The sequence below is a fragment of the Ostrinia furnacalis genome, unplaced genomic scaffold, assembly GCF_004193835.3.
Source record: "Ostrinia furnacalis isolate ACB-3 unplaced genomic scaffold, ASM419383v2 OfSCF2704, whole genome shotgun sequence".
NCBI lineage: Eukaryota > Metazoa > Arthropoda > Insecta > Lepidoptera > Crambidae > Ostrinia > Ostrinia furnacalis.
The window spans coordinates 95,868-118,326 of record NW_021132943.1 but is presented as its reverse complement, the minus strand read 5'-3'; the positions used below and the strand labels follow the sequence as shown (position 1 = coordinate 118,326).

Genomic DNA, 22,459 nt, shown 5'->3' with positions numbered 1-22,459 from the left:
TTTAGTTGCTTATTTACCTAAACACTTACGCCCGTATTCACAAACATTACTATGAGTGCGCGTCGACGCACAGGGTGACACACGAACCAATCACAGAGCTCTATATTCAACACTGTGCGTTCGATTTGCTGCTTCACGCAAAAATCATAAATGTCATCCAATATCATCAGATCGTTTTCACCAGTTTTCACTTATGTTTGACTTTGTCAACTTTCAGAACGTATGGTAAACCTACTGTATAATTCACCGCTCCATCGTCCCAGGTGTATAATCAAACTAATGTATAATATACAGGATGACCTAAAATAAACATAAGCCCATTTCAGAAAACCGTCCGTGTAAAAACTTTTGTGCATATTGAATCTATTAAAAGTTATTGGTTTGGCATCGGCGATGTCGCACTGCGCAAGCCACAACTCAATCTATACAAAAAGTTTTTTTATTCGTGTGTTTGTATGGGGTTATCTTAAAAACTGTAGTTTTGATTCTACAAATATGCTGAACCGCAAAAAAAACGGTCGGACAGAAAATCTTCTATATCTTCAAAAGTACCTGACCTAGCTTTATGAAACGAAACATACTGGAAAAACTACGCATTATTTTATTTTACATTTATTAAAAACTAGCTTTCCGCCCGCGGCTTCGCCCGCGTGGAATTTTGTCTGTCACAGAAAAACTTTATCGCGCGCGTCCCTGTTTCAAAAACCGAGATATAGAATCCTATGTCCTTTCCCGGGACTCAAACAATCTCTACGCCAAATTTCATCAAAATCTGTTCAGTGGTTTAGGCGTGAAAGAGGGACAGACAGACAGACAGAGTTACTTTCGCATTTATAATATTAGTATAGATAAATGTTTGAATTAATTTCATTTAAAGCTAAGGTCGGGTACTTTTGAAGATATTGAAGATTTTCTAATCGACAATTTTTCTATGCGGCCCAATGTAGTTCACAGACAGACAAATTATTCGTATTACAGAATAACGTCAACAAGACTTGGGCAAAAAGCTCTTTTCGGTTTGCCTACCACCATCTTAACTAAGTCTGTCTAACGTCATAAAAACATTGATAAAAGTTTTATTTCGGCAATGCGTATTATGGTTATGATAGGTAGCTCCTCTTTCGTTGAGAATTCTGGAGGAAGCTCTTCGCCTGATCAATATTTTACATCAGGAGAGATGCAGGCCAAGAGCTCTTACAAAAGTTCAATAAACAGTTTCTTATAGGGTAGTTTGTATCCTTCTGATATCTTGTCTCTAAAATCCTTTTAACGAATACAGGGTTAAAATCTCTTTCTTACCAATTTATATAATTCTTTCATACACAGAAAGCTTCATCATTATTGAATGATAGAGGCAAACAATACACGCAGGTGAAACCGTGGGCAATAGCTACTTTTTAATTTTACATTGACCTACCAGTAAAAGATGTGTTACATCACTTGTAATAGCATAATGTTGCATAACTTAAGCCCAGGGGAGATTTATCGATGGACAGTTAAGTTTTGTACCGCACTGCGCCACGCGCGCCTGTGTAGTGATGTGATACTTTATCAATATTATGATTATCAGAGAAGAAATTAAAAAGATGTTTGAAGAAGTAGAGAAGTAGAAAACATTATTATGGATTTAGCTCATTTGGTAATTTATCATTCGTTTGACACTAATGGTCATATTTCTTTTTAGAGGATTTTGGAGATGTTATAATATGTATAAATCTTGTCAATGATTTTTCCATAAGTCACTAGAAGTCATTATTGCGAGTATAAGAATAAGAATTAGTAAGTACCTACAGATTTCTCTCAAACATCGTTGAAACAAAACTACAGAAATAGCAATAAAGAGAAGGAAATGTCGTCTGCATATAAACAACACTACACAACTTACGTACTTTATCGACATCCTAAACTAGCGGCGTTCTTGCGCCTCGTTACCCGGAGGCAATATCTAGCTCGTTAGACGAGTATACTCGTAACATACCTAAAGTCCGGTCTGTGAGCACGTAGAATTTTGTCCAATGACCCCAACCTACCCATCTTTATCGCTCGCGCGTAATTATATTGCTGTCGCAACCTCGCAACTGTGCGACGGGCGCCCGCAGTGAGTGTGCGAGCGCGACAGCAACATAATTACGCGCGAGCGATAAGGATGGGTAGCTTGGGGTCATTGGACAAAATTCTACGTGCTCGCAAACCAGACTATAGCTTGTTATACGAGTATATTCGATACTAGTCTTCGTATATCGAGCATCGTTAGGCGCTTCACTATCAGGCCGTCGAGTTGACGAATTCTCGGCCTCTTTACGAAGTATTTCGTATTACAAAGTATTAAGGGGCTCCCCAACCCGTCTGGCTAGCTGGCTTAATGCTTTATTTCGTTTCAGCCAAATGACGTCCACTGCTGGACAAAGGCCTCCCCCAAGGATTTCCTTAACGACCGGTCCTGTGCCACCCGCATCCAGGTGCTTCCCGTTATCCTTTATTTACCTTGGTTCTTTTTATCTAAATAAAATATTATGCTTCGCTCTTCAAAATATTCAATACGCGCATTTTTTACCCGTGCCGCAATGTTGTTTCCAACAAAACAGTAGAATATTTTATACTAGCTTTCCGCCCGCGACTTCGCCCGCGTGAATTTTGTCTGTCACAGAAAAACATTATTGCGCGCGTCCCTGTTTAAAATACCGGGATAAAAACTATCCTATGTCCTTTCCCGGGACTCAACCTATCATTCCAAATTTCATTAAAATCGGTTCAGTGGTTTAGGCGTGAAAGCGAGACAGACAGACAGAGTTACTTTCGCATTTATTAGTATAGATTTTACTGTTTTAAAATGAGATCGTATCATAATAATATTTACTGTAAACACGATAAATTCCCACGCACATAATTTTACGACGCGTTCACACTGCACGATAAAAAGCGCAAAATGATGCCCGCCGTAAAACAAAAGAGATAAAATTTAGACGGGTCTACAGAAAATATAAAAGTGAATCGTAAAATTTAGCTTGTCAGTTGCGCGAATGGAGAATATTTTTATTTACGACACTTTTTATTCATAAATGGTGATATCTGATCTGACAATAAATATGGACATGTAGTTCCGGCAAAGAAGAATAGAACCACCATCAATAGCTCGTTAATGCCAACTGTGTCCAAAGGGACAAATTGATATGCGAACATCAAGCCTCCCCAAATTATCTCTCCAGCGGTATGGTAGTGAAAGACAAGTCCTCAAAATTTTTCATTTCAAAAATTGCCTAAAACTAAAAAGCCTAATGCCCGTTTTCACCATCAATCCCTAATTTTTAAGTGACCCCTATGGTAACACATAACAGGCATTTTATTTTTATAGGGGTGACTTAAAAAATAGGAATTGATAGTGAAATATTTATAGGGTTTCTACCGTAATGTTCTATGAAACTGTAATGTTCTATAAACAACCAAATCTTTCAATTTTCAATACAAAAGTAGTTAGTCATCCCACAGACTGTACAGTTTAGTCAAATTAAACCAATTTTACATAACACAATTATGTTTGTTCGAACGAAACTGTCATACATACAAACGAGGACAATCCCAGACGTGTAGCATTTGCATTTTATTGCATTCGGATGCAAATCGATGCATCAGCCTGAAATCCATTTGTGAATCCATGCATATTCACATTCTGTAACGTCACAATGTAGGTAGAAGGAGAAGACTTCTGAAGGAAGTGTGTCACTAAACATCATCATCATCATGTCAGCCACGCCCAATGATTTCCATATTGACCAGTTGGTAGCGGCCTGTATCCAGTGGTACTAGCACAGTGGTTCTTAACCTTTAAGTCATGAGGGACCATTTTACCAAATTTCTGTCTTGTCAGGGACCACGGAAGGTTAGACAAACTTCGTGGGTGTATAGGTAAGGTCATTTTGAGAATAAGAATGATTTTTTTTAATCAAATACTATGAAAGCGGAGGTCGATTTCTTGCCCACTGTGCGCCGTTTGCGTTGTGTTGACTCGTGTTGTAAAGAACCACTGTTCTAGCAGATGTAGGGCCACTCACTCTTTCCGTAACTCTCAGGGACTCTTGCTTTTTCAATAGGATACTTGTTTTTTTATCGTTCACACGAACACGTCGTTTGCAGAGTTCCTCCAAACAACCAATCCGTTCGAATTTGTAATTCGAACTTTAAACACTTAGGCTGGGTTGCACCATCCTACTTTAACTTTGACCAACGTCAAAAATCTGACAAATTCCATACAAAAACCACCGGTTATCGTCATAGTTACGGTCAAAGTTAGGTGGTGCAACTCAGCCTTAGTATAAAACATTAATTTGTGTTCACACGACAGTCCAGTTTTGTGGGATGCTGCATTACTGGATCCCGCAAACTGGATTACTGTATGAACCCTCACTTTTAACATACGTATTTTAAAAGGTTTACTACTTCATTCCAAATTGTACAAACATTTTAAAAACCTATCATATGATCAGGGGAGGTACGCAAATCTAATAGAGCCTCCCTAATAGAATTTAAATCCAACAATCCAAGGGGGGGAGGGATAATCTCGTAACCAGCCGCAGCCTCCATCCGCTCGCCGGATTGAATTCTTACTACCCTTCATTCATTCATTGTCCCATGTCGTAAAATTTGCAAGCAGACTCGCTGCACAGGGTATAGTGTAGAAATATACGGTAGGAGCGCTTTATTCTTCTTTTATTTATAATCGTCGTAACAACTGAAAGCAGTAGGCAGTAGATACTGTATGGCTTAGCTTTCGTAAGAACACATAGTTCTTAGAACTGATGGTTTTGGGACAGCTAAGTTCTTGAGGGACAACAATCACTTGCTTAAAAATGTAGAGTAGACTTCACTCAGTGGGCTAAGCTATTTGGGTATTATTACTTATTAAATCACTGGACCACGAATACTCGTTCAATAATAATACTTCTTGTTCGTTTGAATTTAATGATGCCTTTTCCCAGACCTTATCAATAAAATTATTTTTATTAGTGTCAAGTTTAAGGCAGACAATATTTTTATAACATAGATTCAATATTACATCCAATAAAACAAAAATAAATCCCTTTGAGAATTAATATCTGAGATTTCTGACCCTTTTTGAGGTGTGCCGGAAAACTTGCTCATAATTCGTATGTCTGTTCCAGGAAAACGAATAAAGGAAGAATGGCTGGCTCGCGGGAACGCTTGCTCCACGAGAACCGCTCCAACTATGAGTACGACTACGAATACAGACGACGCTACGACACCAGATACGATAGGAACAAGCCCGAAACCAGGCACAGGCAAGAAAGAGAAAGAGATCACGCGTTTGAAAGACCGAGAAGGAAGAACGGTTACGTCTACGAAGACATATACTCTGACTTCGATGAGGCTCAAGGACGTCTCTCTCTATTTCGACCAATAAGACCCGAATACCTCAACTTGCCGACGAGCTATGACGTCAAATATAATTCTCTACCACGGAACTATTACAATTATGATGAAAGACATAGTCGTAAACAAAAGAAAGACTACTACGACTTTCGAATCGAGAGCGAACGGAGGCGAATGCGGGAGGTTTACGAGCCGTACAAACGACGCACCCCTGAAGTTAGGCGCAAGGAGCCTGTCAGTTATGAGCGAACTAAAGTCATCGAAAGCATCCGAACTGCTGCTCCAAATCCTAACCCAAAACCGAAGAACGTTGCCGTGTGTAAACCGTTACGTTTGAGTGATAAAAACGCTCAGTATTGGACAACAGACGTCCCCGATCGTCCTCGCCGGCCTAAAAAGCCCGACGAACAGAAGAAGAACGTGAAATTCTCCGAAGTTTCGGGATGCAATCGGAAGATGATCGTCGACGACCCAATTTGCGGTCGTAAGGTCGTACCGGTCAGGGAACTAGAGGTGTCGTTAGACCAAATGATACAGAATGGATACTTCGAGAAGCATAATATCCCGATAGCCAGAAGCATCCCGTTGGAACGGGATGGGATGAAGGAAGAAGGGGTGATGCCGAATGGGAAGTGCCTGACGGGGGAGGTGAAGGAAAAACAACTGCCGAGGCGGACCCGACACTTGCCGCAGGTAAGTTTTTATATTTTTGAGTTATTTATTTTCAGCAGTAGCTTTCGAATATTTTTACGTCACGTGTCCAATCTTTGTTTGATTGAATAGGTATGATTGATGCCATATACTTTTCGTTTACATTTTTATAAAATCATGTTTACTTGAAAACATCAAGAAAATATCTCACTGTATTAACAATATACCTAATATGTTTAGTCTAAAAATACGAAAATCAATAAAGTCCTATAGTTGACTTAATTCCATTATTTGAATAAGCGTACAGTTGACCACAAATGTAGAAGATTCGGCAAATACGAAAACAAAATCAGGAATGAAATACAAATTAACTGTAAAAGCTGGTGCTTTTGCAAAACAATACCTTTAATCTCAATTCAGATGCCGTAGTAATTCCTCTATTTTCCACGAAGCGAAACATCCCTGAAATTGGGTTGATGAATTGAATATCAAAAGCTCTCACAAAATCCGTTTTCATGTGAAATTCCATACACACAAAGCATTCCATAATTCGGACGGACTTTATGCCTAAAGGTATTGTCACACTGGATGCGTTCTGCGAGCAGCGTTGGTCAAAGTGAACGCAGCCCACATAATGCGGGCTGCGTTCACTGAACAACATTGTCGGTCAAACGATCAGCGGTGCGGGCAATACGATCTGTCAGCGGTCGTGATAAGGCAATCTGTCAGAGGTTTGCGTTCTTTGCTCTTGCATCAATAAAAAAATTGGCCAAGTGCATGTCGTGCCACGCGCAGTGTAGGGTTCCGTAATTGACCGTCATTACCACAATATACAGTGTGAGTCACGTTAAAGTGTACATATGAAAATAGATGAAACTAGACCTATTTTTATCGACAAAAAAGAGGTCAAAAATTTTTTGAGATTTTTTTTTAATTTTTTATAGAATTTTTTTTCTTCCAATTACTTATTGTAAAGAAAACTTAATAACTTTTAAACTAAGCGGTATATCCTCATAAAATAAAAACAGTAATAATGCCTAATAACAGGCGATACTAAAAAAATACATAAAATACACAAAAATCCCAACAAATAATAAAAAATGATACTTTTTGAAAAAAATCTGCTTTTAAAATCGTGTTTTTTTGGTTATTTGATAAATTTCTCCAAAAAATGCCCCTATAACCGGTGGTTTTTACTACTTTGTATTATTCTCTATCGTATTACCTTCGTAAAACCAAAAATCGCATGTCTCTATCCCTATCACAACATTTGCTATGATCGTTTCAACAAAGCCCTGCCACAACATTATTCTCCGCTACAGGTAGAAACGATTTTAATTTTAACTAAAATGCTTATTTTACTTCAAAATCTTTTGTTTTTATTTGAAATCTAACTTGTCTTTATCAAAATTACAAATCTGGAGCCATTTTCAGTTTCGTTGTTAACGAACCGTTGAATGGCGCGCCCGGAGAGGCTTAGTTCAAACGATCATTGCAAACGTTGTGATAGGGATAGAGACATGCGATTTTTGGTTTTATGAAGGTAATACGATATAGAATAATACAAAGTAGTAAAAACCACCGGTTATAGGGGCATTTTTTGGAGAAATTTATCAAATAACCAAAAAAACACGATTTTAAAAGCAGATTTTTTTCAAAAAGTATCATTTTTTATTATTTGTTGGCCTTTTTTGTGTATTTTAATTTATTTTTTAGTATCGCCTGTCATTTAGCATTATTAATGTTTTTATTTTATCAGGATAAACCGCTTAGTTTAAAAGTTATTACGTTTTCTTTACAATAAGTAATTGGAAGAAAAAAAAATCTATAAAAAATTAAAAAAAAAACGCAAAAAATTTTTGACCTCTTTTTGGTCGATAAAAATAGGTCTAGTTTCATTTATTTTCATATGTACACTTTAACGTGACTCACACTGTATATTGTGGTAATGTATTTCAGAAGCAAGCAATTACTTCAACAAAAGCAAGTTTTCTTTTTTTTTTATTATTTTTATGAGGTATGAAATAACTAACTGACCTATCTCTTATAAACCCTGAAGAAGAGCTACCCTAAAAAAATTATTTAAAATTTTTATTGTACCACTTTGTCGAAGTGATTAACATACATACCTCCACAAAATTACAGAACGCTAGAGCCAATAGTTTCCAAGCAAAACTTCGGATAGACAGACAGACAGACATATCGAAACTATGAGGGTTCCTTGCCAGGACTACGGAACCCTAAAATGTACCTAGAGAAACCAACGTCCGACATGTTGTTCGTTCACATTTTGCAACGCTGAACGCATTCAGTGTGGAAAACAAATCCTTAATTGAATCATCCGGTATTGAAACAACATTTCGGCAAAACTTTCCGGGGCCGAAAGCTTCCATTATCAATTACATTCGAAGCTTATTACGTAATGTTACGGCATTCGTACGGCATTGTGGAGGAAAGTTCGGGATATTTTTGACAAATTGACTCACGCCTTTGTGCCGGTTTGTTTGGTTGGACTTTGTTCAAATACGTAATTTGGGATCTCTTGAGTTCAGTTGGATATTTTGAGCTCTTTTCTAAATAATTATACGAGTTCTGTTTATCGGGTTTACTGTAATACCACAGAATAATAATAAGTACAAGACCCGGTCCGTGAGCACGTAAAATTTTGTCCAATGACCCCAAGCTACTTATCCTTGTCACTCGCGCGTAATTATACTGCTGTCGCGACTGTGCGACGAGCGGCCGCAGTGAGTGTGCGAGCGCGACAGCAACATAATTACGCGCGAGCGGTAAGGATGGGTAGCTTGGGGTCATTGGACAAAATTCTACGTGCTCAAGGACCAGGCTTTTTCCCCTATCCGTCCCCCGGACACGGCCTGAGCCGAGGTCCGAGCCTACCGTGGCGCCCTCAGGCCGCGTCCGTAGTCCCCTCGATCGGGCCCACTAGAGTGAGCCCGCCGTAGGCTNGCCCGGACACGCAAAAACTAGTTCATCTGAGAATGGCCGAAATACAGACTTTGTTTTTACTTAAAATTCAAACCTTGGTAGCGACCCCTAAATGTCTTTTAAAAATTAAAAAAAAAATAATGAAAGACTTTCATATGGTATATATTCAAATTACGTGGTGCCCCGCAAAATAGAAGAAAAAAATTTTTTTTTCTTAGAAATAAGGACCACCCTAATACCTAAATAAGAGCACTATCTGGGTTTTCTAATTTGTGATCTAAGGCCTACGTATCTCTTAAAGTACACGACCTTATGACATAATTATTGACATGACATTGCTAAGTTATTAAATTCATAATTTAAAGAAATTTTCAATTAAATAATAATAGTACGAAAAATGGCAGTACTTAATTTAATCTGTCAACCTAAGGACAACAAGGTTAAATAAGAAACAAAAATCAAATTATGCCAATGTTGACCCATTTCTGTGACAAGCAAAAAACAAAAACAAACGACACAAAAACAAAAGAAAAACGAAAACAAAACAAGTTCGTAAACGTCAACATTTCTTGCTCCACCCATGATTTCCACGTAACACAAAAATAAAAACGTCCAAACGCTACGTAGCGTCATAATTGGCGGCATTAGGGCAATCTGTGCCCTAATGGATGTCCGCGGCTGAACTAGGGCAAGAATAATGTGCGTTATCGATCCCTGGGCAGTGCCAAAAAAGGAACGCCGGATAAATTCCATGTTGCCAAGTTTTTGGCATAAAAAGATAATGAGATATAATAAGTATAATATAATTTTGTCTCCTTTATATGCAAAAGAAGGGTATCTACTGGTAAATTCTGATAGTTCATTACAATAAATTACTTTCGTCATCATAATTTCAGCCACAGGACGTCCACTGCTGAACATAGGCCTCCCCCAATGACTTCCACATCGCACGGTTGGTTGCGGCCTGCATCTAGCGCCTCTCTGCTGTCTTTATCATGTCGTCGGTCCACCTTGTGGGAGAACGCCTCACGCTGTGTTTTCCGGTACGTTAGGGAAGAACTAAGGCTGGCTTGCACCATCTTACTTTAACTTTGACAAACGTCAAAAATCTGTCAAACTCCATACAAAAAACACCGGTTATCGTTATAGTTACGATCAAATGTAAGTGGTGCAACTCAGACTCAAAGTGTTTGTATTAGCATTATGGCCGAAATAAATTGCTTAATCAAGCCGCCCATTTCGTAGATTTGCAAGCAGTTTGAGCGTTTGAAGATATACAGGGCATTGTAATCACCTATCATTTCACAAAACCCCTACAGGTTTATATAAAAACTGTCGGTTAGATTTAGGCTACGGCTAGTACAAGAATAATATACCATATCGATCCCAAAGTCTTGTGTGGAGTTGGGGACTTAATGTTGACAGTTCGGGATAAATACAATAGAGACGTAAGTAAAGTAGGCTCACCACACACAGGTAACATACTTCCACAGTTCATAAAGATAAAGTCCGGTCGCCGAGTACGTAGAATTTCGTCCAATGACCCCAAGCTACCTATCTTTATCGCTCGCGCGTAATTATATTGCTGTCGCGACTGTGCGACGGGCGGCAGCAGTGAGTGTGCGTGCTCGGCGACTGGACTATAGCAGGAAGGCGCTACCAACCGGGCGATGTGGAAGTCGTTGGGGGAGGCTTATGTTCCCCAGTGGAAGTCCAGTGGCTGAAATGATGATGATGATGTCATCCCACTATGGTGACGTCATTTTTTTGTGAATTTGGATATTGTTCCTGTAGAAAAGTTGTTGCATTTGTACAGGTACAATCAATCCTTTTTGTTATATCATTTACCAATGGGTCACATTGTATAAGAAATAGTGTGTACTCCCATTAGGTGGACCGATAATCCGCTAAAAGTCGCGGGAATCACTTGGATGCGGGCAGCACAGGACCGGTCAATGTGGAAATACTTGGGGGAGGCCTTTTTTCAGCAGTGGACGTCATTTGGCTGAAACGAACAAAGGGGAGTTACTGTACATACGTGTATAAGGATTCAAATGTGTGGTTAAGTTTAGGGTTTCATATTAATAGCTCGACTTGATTATGTCATTAGGCGATCAAGGCAGCCGATATGGATTGATGGGCGTCTCATTTAGACGAGGTCCTCCTTACTAAGGGGCGGGTTAATTGAGTGAGAATACATGGAACTATACATTACTTATGTATTTAACATAATTTGCGGGGCATGGCAGTGTAATTTTCCCTGAGACGAAGACCTTCACTAGTTTTGTCTTTTTAACAGCAAAGTTGTAGGTTAAAGTTCCCCAAACTTTTTGGTTTGATACGGGACTATTCCCACCTCTCGTTCCCACCGCTGCAACTTCTGTGTAGGCAGGATCTACAGCTTCACCGTCATAAAAACCCAACCAGTGAAGGTCAAGTTTGTCCCGGGGGAAAGTTAAACTGTCATTGGACCCGCAACGAAATTTATCAGAAGAACATGGGAGGAGTTAGAAGTTAAGCTTCGACTGCCCTCCAGTGCAAAGAGGATGGCAATAGAAGAAGACGACCAATATCAAAATAAATCAACTCAAATTTCAATACAACAAGTGTCAATGCCCTTCAGCCTTCTCCACAGCTCCCAAACACAGGAAACTGTATGATTAATTTACTATCTGTCAACAGCAGGTTATTAATTACGATCGACATGGCGGCTGGTGCAAGCATTGGGAGGTTTTTCATAAAAAAAATTAAGTATCGAATGAACTTTTTGCCTTTCATCCCTGGAACTGCAACTTAAAATAAAAATAAAACAATAATTATAGGGTTTCATTACGTTAAGTATTCAGATAGAATACTTCATAGATCTTTTTGTCTCAAAAACAAAATTATACCTTTATGTTTTCTAAGACTATGTTTGTCTTTATACATAGAGAAAATAGAAGTCATTATTTTAGCCACAAGACGTCCACTACTGAACATAGGCCTTCTCAAATGATTTCCAGATAGATAGGCCAATTAGAAGCAGTGGGAGAGCAATGACATAAAATAAAAGTATACAAATACCACGTTTGAAGTTTTGTTAGAAGATGACAGAACTAATACAGCAGCTGCAGCGAACTTTAGTTTTAATTCTTTACAAAATGAAGACAGTATTTCGCTTACGATATCTCTATCCTTTACAGCTCTATACCATGTTAAAATGACAATCATATTCATAATAATTATCAAAACCTGATTGATATCGCGTCCGCCTCTGAATCGAGGCACGTAAAATCAAAAGGCCGGAACCGGGAAATTATGAAGGCACCAGTTACCACAGCATCGGACGGTCAATTAACTGCCCATTGTTTATTCCTTTACATGAAGTCTGCCATCATCGTCATCATCATCAGGTCATTTAGTCTCCACTGCAGGAGCACGGCTCTATCAGAGGCAAATAGAGGGTTTGACCTACAAGCCAAGGGTTTTAAAGATTTAGAAATCAGGATGCACTATAGGTTCGTTCGTTTAAGCCGAAAGACGTCCACTGCTGGACAAAGCCTCCCCCAAGGATTTCCACAAAGACCGGTCCTGCGCCGCTTGCATCCAGGCACCTCTCGCGACCTTCACCAGATCGTCGGTCCACCTAGGGTGGACCACATTTTTCGGTACGTGGTCGCCACTCAAAAACTTTCCTGCCCCAGCGGCTATCAGCTCTACGAGCTATGTGCCCCGCCCACTGCCACTTGATTTTAGCGATTCTGCGGGCTATGGCACTATAGGTACCTGAATGATTCTATAGTCTTGTAAATACAAAGAACTAATCGTAAAGGTAGCAGGGAAGCTCTGGACGCAGGCCGCTACCAATCGATCAACATGGAAAGCATTGGGGGAGGCCTATGTTCAGCAGTGGACGTCCTATGGCTGAAATGATGATGATAATGATGATGATGAAAGAACTAATGGTCCCCACCTGGTAAACTAAATTTATGTGTGTGTGTGTGTTACGAGTGAGAATTTTACTTTACAATAAAATGAGGTAATTTCTCTAAAATTAATGGCGGAAGGTCCTAACAGAGTATGACCCAAATATTGTCATATGCGTATAACTAGTTTGTTTTAAAAGGATTTTCACGGTCGGACGCCCGACGTTTGTTAGTGTAGTAGTAAATGAGAAAATGAGAATATCGATATCGACAAACATCCAACAATTTCCCCAACTGTTTATCTAGGGCAAACATGTCGTCCAATATTGTCTGATGGATCAATGATGTTCGTAGAAACGTGTTGACGATATTACGCTGTCACCCAAAAGTATTACGACAAAGTAAAATAAAGATAAGCAATCATGTTTCATTTCTAAAAAAAAACAATTCAGACATCTGCCGCTTTGAAATAGAAGGAAGTGGATAAATTATTTCGAACTTGTGTAGTTACATCACTGATACTGATTAAATTCATTGGGAGTTCAAAACAGGAACTTATCCCCGAGACTTCTCAATCTTTCACAAAAACAGTTGGGTTTCATTGGAGGCCAAACTAGATCCTGGCTTTAAATAAGTTGCAGTGGTGGGAAAGAGATGTGGGACTAATCCCGTAATCGTGTCACTATCGAAATTAATGGACTCGATGGTCTCTATTAAAGTAAACGTTTATAATACTCCCAAGCCGCTTTCGGCTACGGTAACCGCCACAAATTCCTTTTAAGGTTCAGCCAAACCAACGCGATCACACGCGATCAGCCGGCGTTCAGCGATGGCAATCAATGCATTTAAGTTTGACTGAACCTTTATGGTACAAGTCCAAGATGGAGTGCAGACCGCAGACTGTAACTGCAAACAGCAAATCTCTATGAAATCCCTACTGCGGCTTGCAGCTGCGGCGCGCGCCGTACGTTACAGATTTCATACAATTTTGCAGTTTGCGGTTGCAATCTGCGGTCTGCAGTCCATCTTGGACTTGTGCCTTTAGTCCGCAATAAGAAGTCTACGCTGTGCTGCCCTATCATGTGCCTTTATGGCTACAGAAAGAAGCCTATCTTGTTAGTAAGTGTGCGCGAACAATGCCGACACGTTAGGACACCGCTGATGTAGTTGTAAATGATAGCCGCTGCTGGTCTGGCTTTAAGAGCATCGCGATTCGAATCCAGATCAGTTTTTCTCAGCTCTTTGTAGTCGTAAACTTTTTCTGTTTTTGCCTCCACTCAAGACGATGGTTAGCAGTTTCTTCCCACTTTAGTGCCGGTAAACGTTTATCGATATCTCAAATGAACAACACTAGCATATAAGACTATAAGACGTCTGTAGTAGCGTCAGATTTATGCTGCCAGTCTACCTTGCAAGGTTTCTTGACAACCCACTTCTTACGGCGCCAACTTAGCATTTAAGGTTTTAGAGACACTTTCATTCACATAAGTTTTTAATACCTAGGTTTATAGTCTAGGTTTGTCAAACTCATAATGTCTGATATTAGGGTTCAGTGCTTTCCTTTCCTCATCATCATAATTTTCAGTCATAGGACGTCCACTGCAGAACATAGATAACCCAACGATTTCCACATTAACCCATTGGCGGCGACTTGTATTCAGCTTCCTGCTACCTTTATTAAGTCTTCGGTCCACCTTGAGGATGGACGTCCCACCCTGCGTCTAAAACCCTTCTAAAATTAATAGGTAAACTATGTAGTTACTAAAGCTGTGAGTTTGTTACTCTTTCACCCAAAACCAAGATTTTAATGGAATTTTACATTATGTAGATACCAGAGTAACATCCACGCGGACGAAGACACAGGCAAGCCTAGTTATAACAAGCACACTTAGAATTCAGTTTGCGAACCAATCGCAAACGAATCGATAATCAACTTGAAATATTATTCCTGAAACATAATAGCGTAAATTGCTTTAAAACCCCGAATGCTGAACAAATAACCAGAGCCGCCATAATGGTCGGTTGTTTGTCCATCGATATTGTTCTATTATTCTTCCATTTTGCGTTTATTCATTGTAGGGATGTTACCAAACCTACCGAAATCGAAACCAAAACCGGTATCGGAGACGTATTCCACTTTGAGCACCCGCCCAAATAGCACCTGGCCTATTCCAATTAGAACACCCATCCAAAATTTCTGAGGCTTGATTTCCTTTTAGGCTGACATCGGTGACCGACGTCAGCGGCGCGCACGATTACACACTAGTTCTATGTAATCATCTGCCGCTGACGACGGCGTTGCTGTGCGGTGCTTCATAGAGCATTGTGTTTATTCGTACGCTCGACCGATGTACGCGACCGACGTCAGCGTAGGAGGAAATCAAGCCTAAGTATAGACCAGGTGTTATTCGTGCAGGTGCTATTTGGGTATGTGCTCAAAGTGGAATACGTTGGATCGGAGGTTGAGGCAGAAGAGAGAATTAAGGTCAGGTCTAAGAATTATACATCTTCGTCAGTTATATTCTTATTGCCTAAAAACAGGGCAGTGCAGAACCGATCGTTATGGAAAGCCTTGGGGAAGGCCTTTGTCCAGCAGTGGACGTCATTTGGCTGAAACGAACGAACGATAGGCATACCTGCCGGGCTAGTATGTGCTGGGATAAAATACACCATGAATGACCATGATAAAAATTAAATCTTATCGAAGATTTTAGATGATATTATTCTCGTGTCGTACAAAATCGATAAAATGCCTGGATAAAAGTTTATCGTGGCATGTATCCTAAACCTACTGGTAAGTGTAAGCCTAGGCGCAGACCACCGACTTTTAGTTGGCCGATAGTTGGGCCCAATTCTAATTTGTATGAAGAATCGGCCGATACCAAATCGGTGTAATGTGCGCACTTTCATACATCTCCATACTGATCAACAGCCTTTTTTTTACGGGGAAAAATGCGTTGAATCCCATACCTACCCTGCGGGGACAGGGTAGGTTATGTGGGGCTCACCAAGTCAGAAGGACGAGGCATACCCACTAAAAAGACCCTGGTGCTCCGTCACTCGCCATAAGTGGGAGGAAACTGTGGGTTTCCGGACAAAGCCTTCTCTATCACTTCTCCCGGCGATTGCCCGCCTACACGGCGGGCCCTACCAGCCCCCCAGGATGGGGGGCGACAGGAGCAGCAGGAAGCACACAGCTGTTCCCGTCCGACGGTGGTGGTGGCCTGTGCAATGCAGGCGAGGGCGCCCCCACGCCCCCGGCCCGCTGGCCATCACCGAGGAGAGGAAACTGGAGGCGATCATATTGTCGCCTCCTCTGACTCCTCCGCCGTCGCACTGATCAACAGCCTGACCCAACTACCGGCTAACTAAAAAACGGTGGTCCGCGCCTAGGCTTAATCTATCTGTAGTTTGTAAGCCGCTAATGCATTGACCTTCAATATGACTTGCGATTATAATTTATCGGAATCGAAAGAGCAAAATCAATCGAAAGTTCCGAACTTTCGGAATCGGAATCAAACCATTGTAACATCTCTAATTCATTGTTTGGAAGAAAGAAAGAAGTGAAGTAATTGAAAATGGATGTTCTGATTGTGAATGAACATCATGAATGGATCTACGTATTGAATAACATGTGGTTTTTAATATTCGTAATACAAAATTGATTGAAATGTGTTTTTGTCTGAAAAAAATGCATCTTTTCAGCTTTTCTTGGTGTAATTTTGGTTCAATCTTGATTTTTTTATTTGACTTACAAAGTCCGGTTGGTTATTGGCGGTCAAGCTGTAGCTTCTAGCTACACAGGAGTTGCAGCGGTGGGAACGAGAGATGGGAATAGTCCCGCCAAACTTTCCATAATACCTTATTCACGTACTAGGGGATTAGTGTATAAAAGAATAATGTATCTAACCAACTAATTAGGATTTCAAAAAACCTAAAAAAGGATTAGATCCCTTTCTTTAGTCCAATAATGTTTTTCCAAACTCATTATAACGCTGAAATGTCATGACTTCGTGAGTGGGCGAATCCAAAATAAGGCTACTCTTTCACTTTGGTAATTAATTACGAGTATTCAGTGTTAGGAGGTTGTTATAAATGAAAATGAAATATTTTATTCAGCGACACAAAACAGCATCAAAAATATGAAACAAAAGTAAAACTAAAGAGAGTAGGTAATGTGCGTGTCACCGAAACGGTATCCACTCAGCATCATGTCGAGGAGTCGTAAGGGACACCACGACGCTGGTCTTCCGTGGATACTCGGAGGGCAAGAGGCACTGCTATAACACAGCAATACTACTTCGGTTGCAGTAAAAGTAACACAGTTATCATTTCGTCACAAAGTCGATTGGTCACACTTTGTAAGATTCGTACCTTCATTGAAAGTAAGTTACATGAATTCTATATTTATAAGAGCGAAAGGTCGTGATTTACTGAATGACTGACTCACTCACTCATCACGAAATCTCAGAAACTACAAGTGCTAGGAGTCTCAAATTTCGCATGGGGGTTCCTTTTAGAACGTAGGTGCTCACTAGGACGGGATTTTACTCTAAGCTGGTAAAACGGGCTCCACGGTACGAAGTCGCGGACAGCCGCTATTTATTGTATAAAGTGTGACGAATTTGAACATGAAGTTTATGTGACGAGTCGACTTTGTGACAATTTTTTTTTAATTTGTATTGACAATAACCCCTAATTTTGTTGCAAAGTGGCACCTTTAGCTTTATAAGGTGCCAAACAATAAGCTTGAAGTGCCGTGGTACTTTGTTCGCTCCTCTATATCGAATATCAAGCACGTGAAAACGTATATTCAAAGATCTTACGAAGTAAAGGAAAATGGGAGGCATCGTGTTTTATCCAATAAGGTCGAAATTAGATCAATCAACTTGAAACTAAGCCTTTGTGCTAGAGGTTAAACAAATAATTCAAAAAATGGTTCGACTAATACTAGGTAGGTAGTACATATAAATATAAAATTGTGTAAGGAACTAAAGATGGATGGATGTTTGTTACGCCTTCACGCTAAAACTTCTTAATTTATTTTAATTTCTTTTCTTTATTTGGAAAACATACAGCTTACAGTTTAGCACAAGAAATTCTCAAAGAGTTGATGAAATTCGGTGTTTCAGAGACCATGAAAATTACTTATCTAAATAGAATAGTTTTATATCAGCTTTTAACCCTTTACACACGAGAATAAAAAAGTGTCAATATTTTAATAAAACTTTACTTAGGGGTTATTTTAGAGTTTAAAAAAGATTAGAAAAATACTTTAAAAAATTTTGAATTTTCAGTTTTCCTGAAAGTATGCCCTCACGATAGTGAGGCTTCGGTATAATTTGTTAGTCTCACGATAGTGAGTGTTATACTATTTAGTTAATTTATTTAATGAAAACTACTAATTTATGAGCACATAAGTATTCATTTGGTAAGAGACCCCTATAAGTAAAGAGTAAGCTATAATTTAACAAGCAATTAAACCTCTTTTAGCAAATTGTCTTACAAAAAACGAATTAATTAAAAAATATCCACCTTTTGACAAACTTGCAAAGTAAAAACCTTTATTAGTTTGGTTGGTACCAATATGAGGTCCGAGATGATTATTAAGAGATTGTAAAATAGAACAAAATTACTTTATAATTAATAATAAAGAAATAAATGTCATTTTTATGGCTTAAGATGATATGACTGGAAACAGCTTTTTTGCGAGAAAGGCACAGGTAAACATCTCACTTAGCACATTTAATTTTTGACCAGCTAGAACATCCTTCCAACATGTAACACCTCGGTGCTTTTTAGCCAGGTAATCGTTCTCATCTGTGTTATCATTTGCCTTCTGACCTTAAAAGTCTATATTATATTGTTTATGGATGTCGAGTCGTTTAGTAAATTTTCGACACGATGCTCTTTATTAGGATATCTGTTTAAAGCCTCAGCTATGCTAAAACGAAAATCTAGTAATGCTAAAATGTCTTTTTTTGAATAACCATTAGCTGTGCAATCAATTTTCTAAAGCCGCCGCGAATTAACAACTGCCAGGTCCAAAATTTAAACTAGAACTTTCAAACCCTATTATCTTGTAATAAAGGTTTGGTGGCATTCCATTTGTTAGTCCAGAATATCTACATCACTCATATCGTTCAACGATTGAATAATAAGATGGACCTCTTTGCAGGTATATTGATCCTTTATTTATCATGGGTTGCACCTTCCAAAGCGGTTGTCTTGTTCTGTTTCTGCTAGTTGGTCATGGTAAAATACATAAAGGGAATGTCGTGTGTGTACAAATCGGTTATGAACTATTTTGTTAGCAATAAGCCCCTATTTTTTATACTAGTGTGTCAGTACATATGCAAACATGGGTCCGGAAGGCATCTCATGAAAATATGTGCACCGAACACTATAGCAATTTCGGTTCTAATAGTTTTTAATTCTTTATCGATTTAACGCATGTAGTGCAAGTTTGTACACCTAGCCATCTCTTTGTAAAATGTGTCATCAAAATAATCAATTGAGATACTCAGTTGGAGTACGAATTCAATTTGTTTGAATTTTCTTCCAAATTGACCCTGTATTTTGTTGCGGACGTGGCTTTTGTTTCAGCTTTTGCTTGCCACATAGTATTTTTAAAATGTCTGACCAGCCTTGCTGATTCATGTTCAGGGTCTACTTCGTCTCCTGAGCTTTCATATTTGGTATTCTACTCTTCAAAGTCTGTAAAAACCCGAAATTGTGTTTCCTGGTCTTTTTAGTCATGAAAATCTTTAATTTCATAGTCGGTTGCGTTTCCAAATAATGCTACGACACATCCTTCATATTTAGGATGCACTAAAATAGAAAAACAACTAAACACTAATCCATAATATCAAATAACAAATAAAATAGTTTTCAATCAACTACTGGAGGTTTGACCGACCAGCTACGATCGTGCGACTTAATTTTGTGGTAGTAATAATTATTAATTTATGCAATGAAATAACAATAAAAGTATCCCATTCGGATAATCACTGTTTTCGTAATAAAATAAAACTATAACACTTATCCGAAAACAACAATAACCACATAAAATCAATATTTACACTGGCCGCCTCTCGTTCCAAAAAATGCAGTCAACTTTAAGTCCGAGTAAACGAGCACTGACAGGTCCCAACACTAAATGAGCTTCACTGTGTGCGAGTAAATATCTCTCACGAGCGATCGCTGCCGATTGCGGCCGCAAAAACAAATTTACATGGGCATGAGATTTTTTCAAAGTTACTCTCACGTACGTGTATCGTCGTGTGTAAAGGGTTAAAGAGAGACACGCGAGCGATAACGTTTTGATGATTTTGACATAAGGGTTGATGAATCAAGTTGACCAAAAGGGTTTGTTCCGACGGAGACATTCCGTTTTTTCTAGGAACTGTTTTTTGCAGGGCTCCGTTTAGTAGTATACGTGTTTTAAGTTAACATTAACATGAAATTCCCGTTTGCAGTGTCCCGCAAAAAAGAAATTTTTCGTTTGTTTTAGTGTGTTCAACTGTTCATACGACAATACAGTGTTGCGCGTTCTTGATTTACCTACTGGATAGTACTTATTATTATTCTGTGCTGGATCCGAAAAAACTGGATTGTCATGGAAACGAGCCCTTGGTGTACTTTCGGCCTAAATCAGCCGAGAGTCGGGCAACTCCAGCACAACTTTTTACCCGCGTTCGACCGAGCCGCGGTCGCTAATGAGCTCGGGCTTGACTGCGAGCGACTTTAAGCTTAGGTTAAAAAGGTTAAAAGTTCTGGGATTAGCAGGCTTTGGCGCTTTAAGTACAACACAAGTACACATTGAACCGATCTATACAGGGTGATTTTACCAAATGTATGGAAGCTGGAAACATTGAATTTTCGGATAGATCCAGTTTATTCTGTAACCTATTATTTCGTTTGATAGAGCTTATGAAGCACTTTCAGGATCAGTGACTAGTTTTTTGATATCTTGTTTAGTTTAGAAATAATCGAGTGAGAACACTTATCGTTTCCACCCTGTATAAATTAAGCTATCATTGTATCTGTATATCAAAAAACATAGGTAGCCCAAAAATGTCGAATCGAGATCCGTGGAACGGTTGGTTCGAACACCGTCGACCGCTGGACTATACGGTGGTGAACCCACTCGACCGTTCGTTTGTTTCAGACCAATGACGTCCACTGCTGGACAAAGATCTCCCCCAACGATTTCTACAACGACCGGTCCTGCGCCGCCCGTATCCAGGTGCTTCCATCGACCATAGAATTGCCAAACTTAGCAGCAGTGGGCGGGGCACATAGCTTACGGGACTATTCCCACCTCTCTTTCCCACCGCTGCAACTCCTGTGTAGCCAGGATCTATCTCTCTCTATCTACAGTTTGACCGCCAACAAATACCCAACCAGTGAAGGTCAATTTTGTCCCGGGGGAAAGTTAAACTGTCATTGGACTCGCGACTAAACTAATCAGAAGAGTATAGGAGGAGTTCGAAGTTAAGGTTCGATTTCCCTCCAGTGCAAAGTACAATTGGTATTTGGTACCAAATAAATGTTTTTTCTTTCTTTCTTTCAAAGCGGATGACAGGAGACAAAACAAAGGTTAAGTAACCTTTAAGAAAAGATATGCACCACTGACAGTAAATATCAATTATGGAGACCTATGCCTATGTTATGATTTTTTATTCCACATGGCACATAGTTTGCTAAATTAAAACAGTGGCATAAACCTCATCCATTTAAAGCTGTAAACCCACGTGTGAACCGTCGTTTTACACTTTCAATTATGTTAAGCATACACTTCATTTGTCAGCTACAATAAGCGTCGGCTCGCAGATGGTAATGCGAAACACAGGAGATCCTGAGTGGCAGCTACTGCGCATAGAGAAAATAGAACTGCCAGGTCAGCAAAGTACGGACGACAGCACCACAGACCATATTGCATTTGTTAGATAAGTTTAATTAACTTAATTTAAATTTCGACAAAATAAAATTAATTCGTGAGTTCAATTCCCGCCTTAGGCAGTTCTAATTTTTCAGCCCCTTAAAGTAGTAAAACTATTCGTAACACGTTTCTTCGGTGAAAATGAAATGTTTACATTACACTTTCAATCGTCACGTTTTACGTATTGGACTAGTAAAGCAATTTTGTACAGGAGTCTAAAAGATTACATGAATGTTCTCTCCTAATAACGGGACAGGACTCTTCTAGACGTCACTTGACTTACTTGACTTATGGTCCTATGTCCCCTAGATGGGGCAGAGGGCGTCCACAACAGTCCTCCATCGCGTTCGGTCTTGAGCTATGTGTTTGATCTCGCTCCAAGTCTTGCCGATCTTCTAGACGTCACACAAACCTTCAAATCAAAATATTTTACTGAAAATATCTTTTAAAAAAGTAATTTTTCGTATTCTTTAGTCTTTATTGTCACTCCAGTAACTAACATCGTTCGAGCAGCAATTTAAACCCTAGAACGTTTTATACTTGTCCAGACTGCGCTGTCTGTTCTCGTTGTGCTGTAGGCTAATGGACGGAGTTTCCTGGCCCACCATTAATATTTTAATATTCATTA

The 22,459-nt window shown here is 39.4% G+C and overlaps 1 protein-coding gene across 1 annotated transcript in view; it reads left to right on the top strand.

Moving 5' to 3' along the window:
* Nucleotides 1-5,175: 5,175 nt before the first annotated feature.
* LOC114356272 (facilitated trehalose transporter Tret1) overlaps nucleotides 5,176-22,459 on the top strand; it is a 45,565-nt gene continuing 28,281 nt past the window's right edge. The window contains exon 1 of the mRNA XM_028309363.1: nucleotides 5,176-6,078. Within this exon, the coding sequence (XP_028165164.1) occupies nucleotides 5,176-6,078 (903 nt within the window). The remainder of the gene's footprint in view (nucleotides 6,079-22,459) is intronic.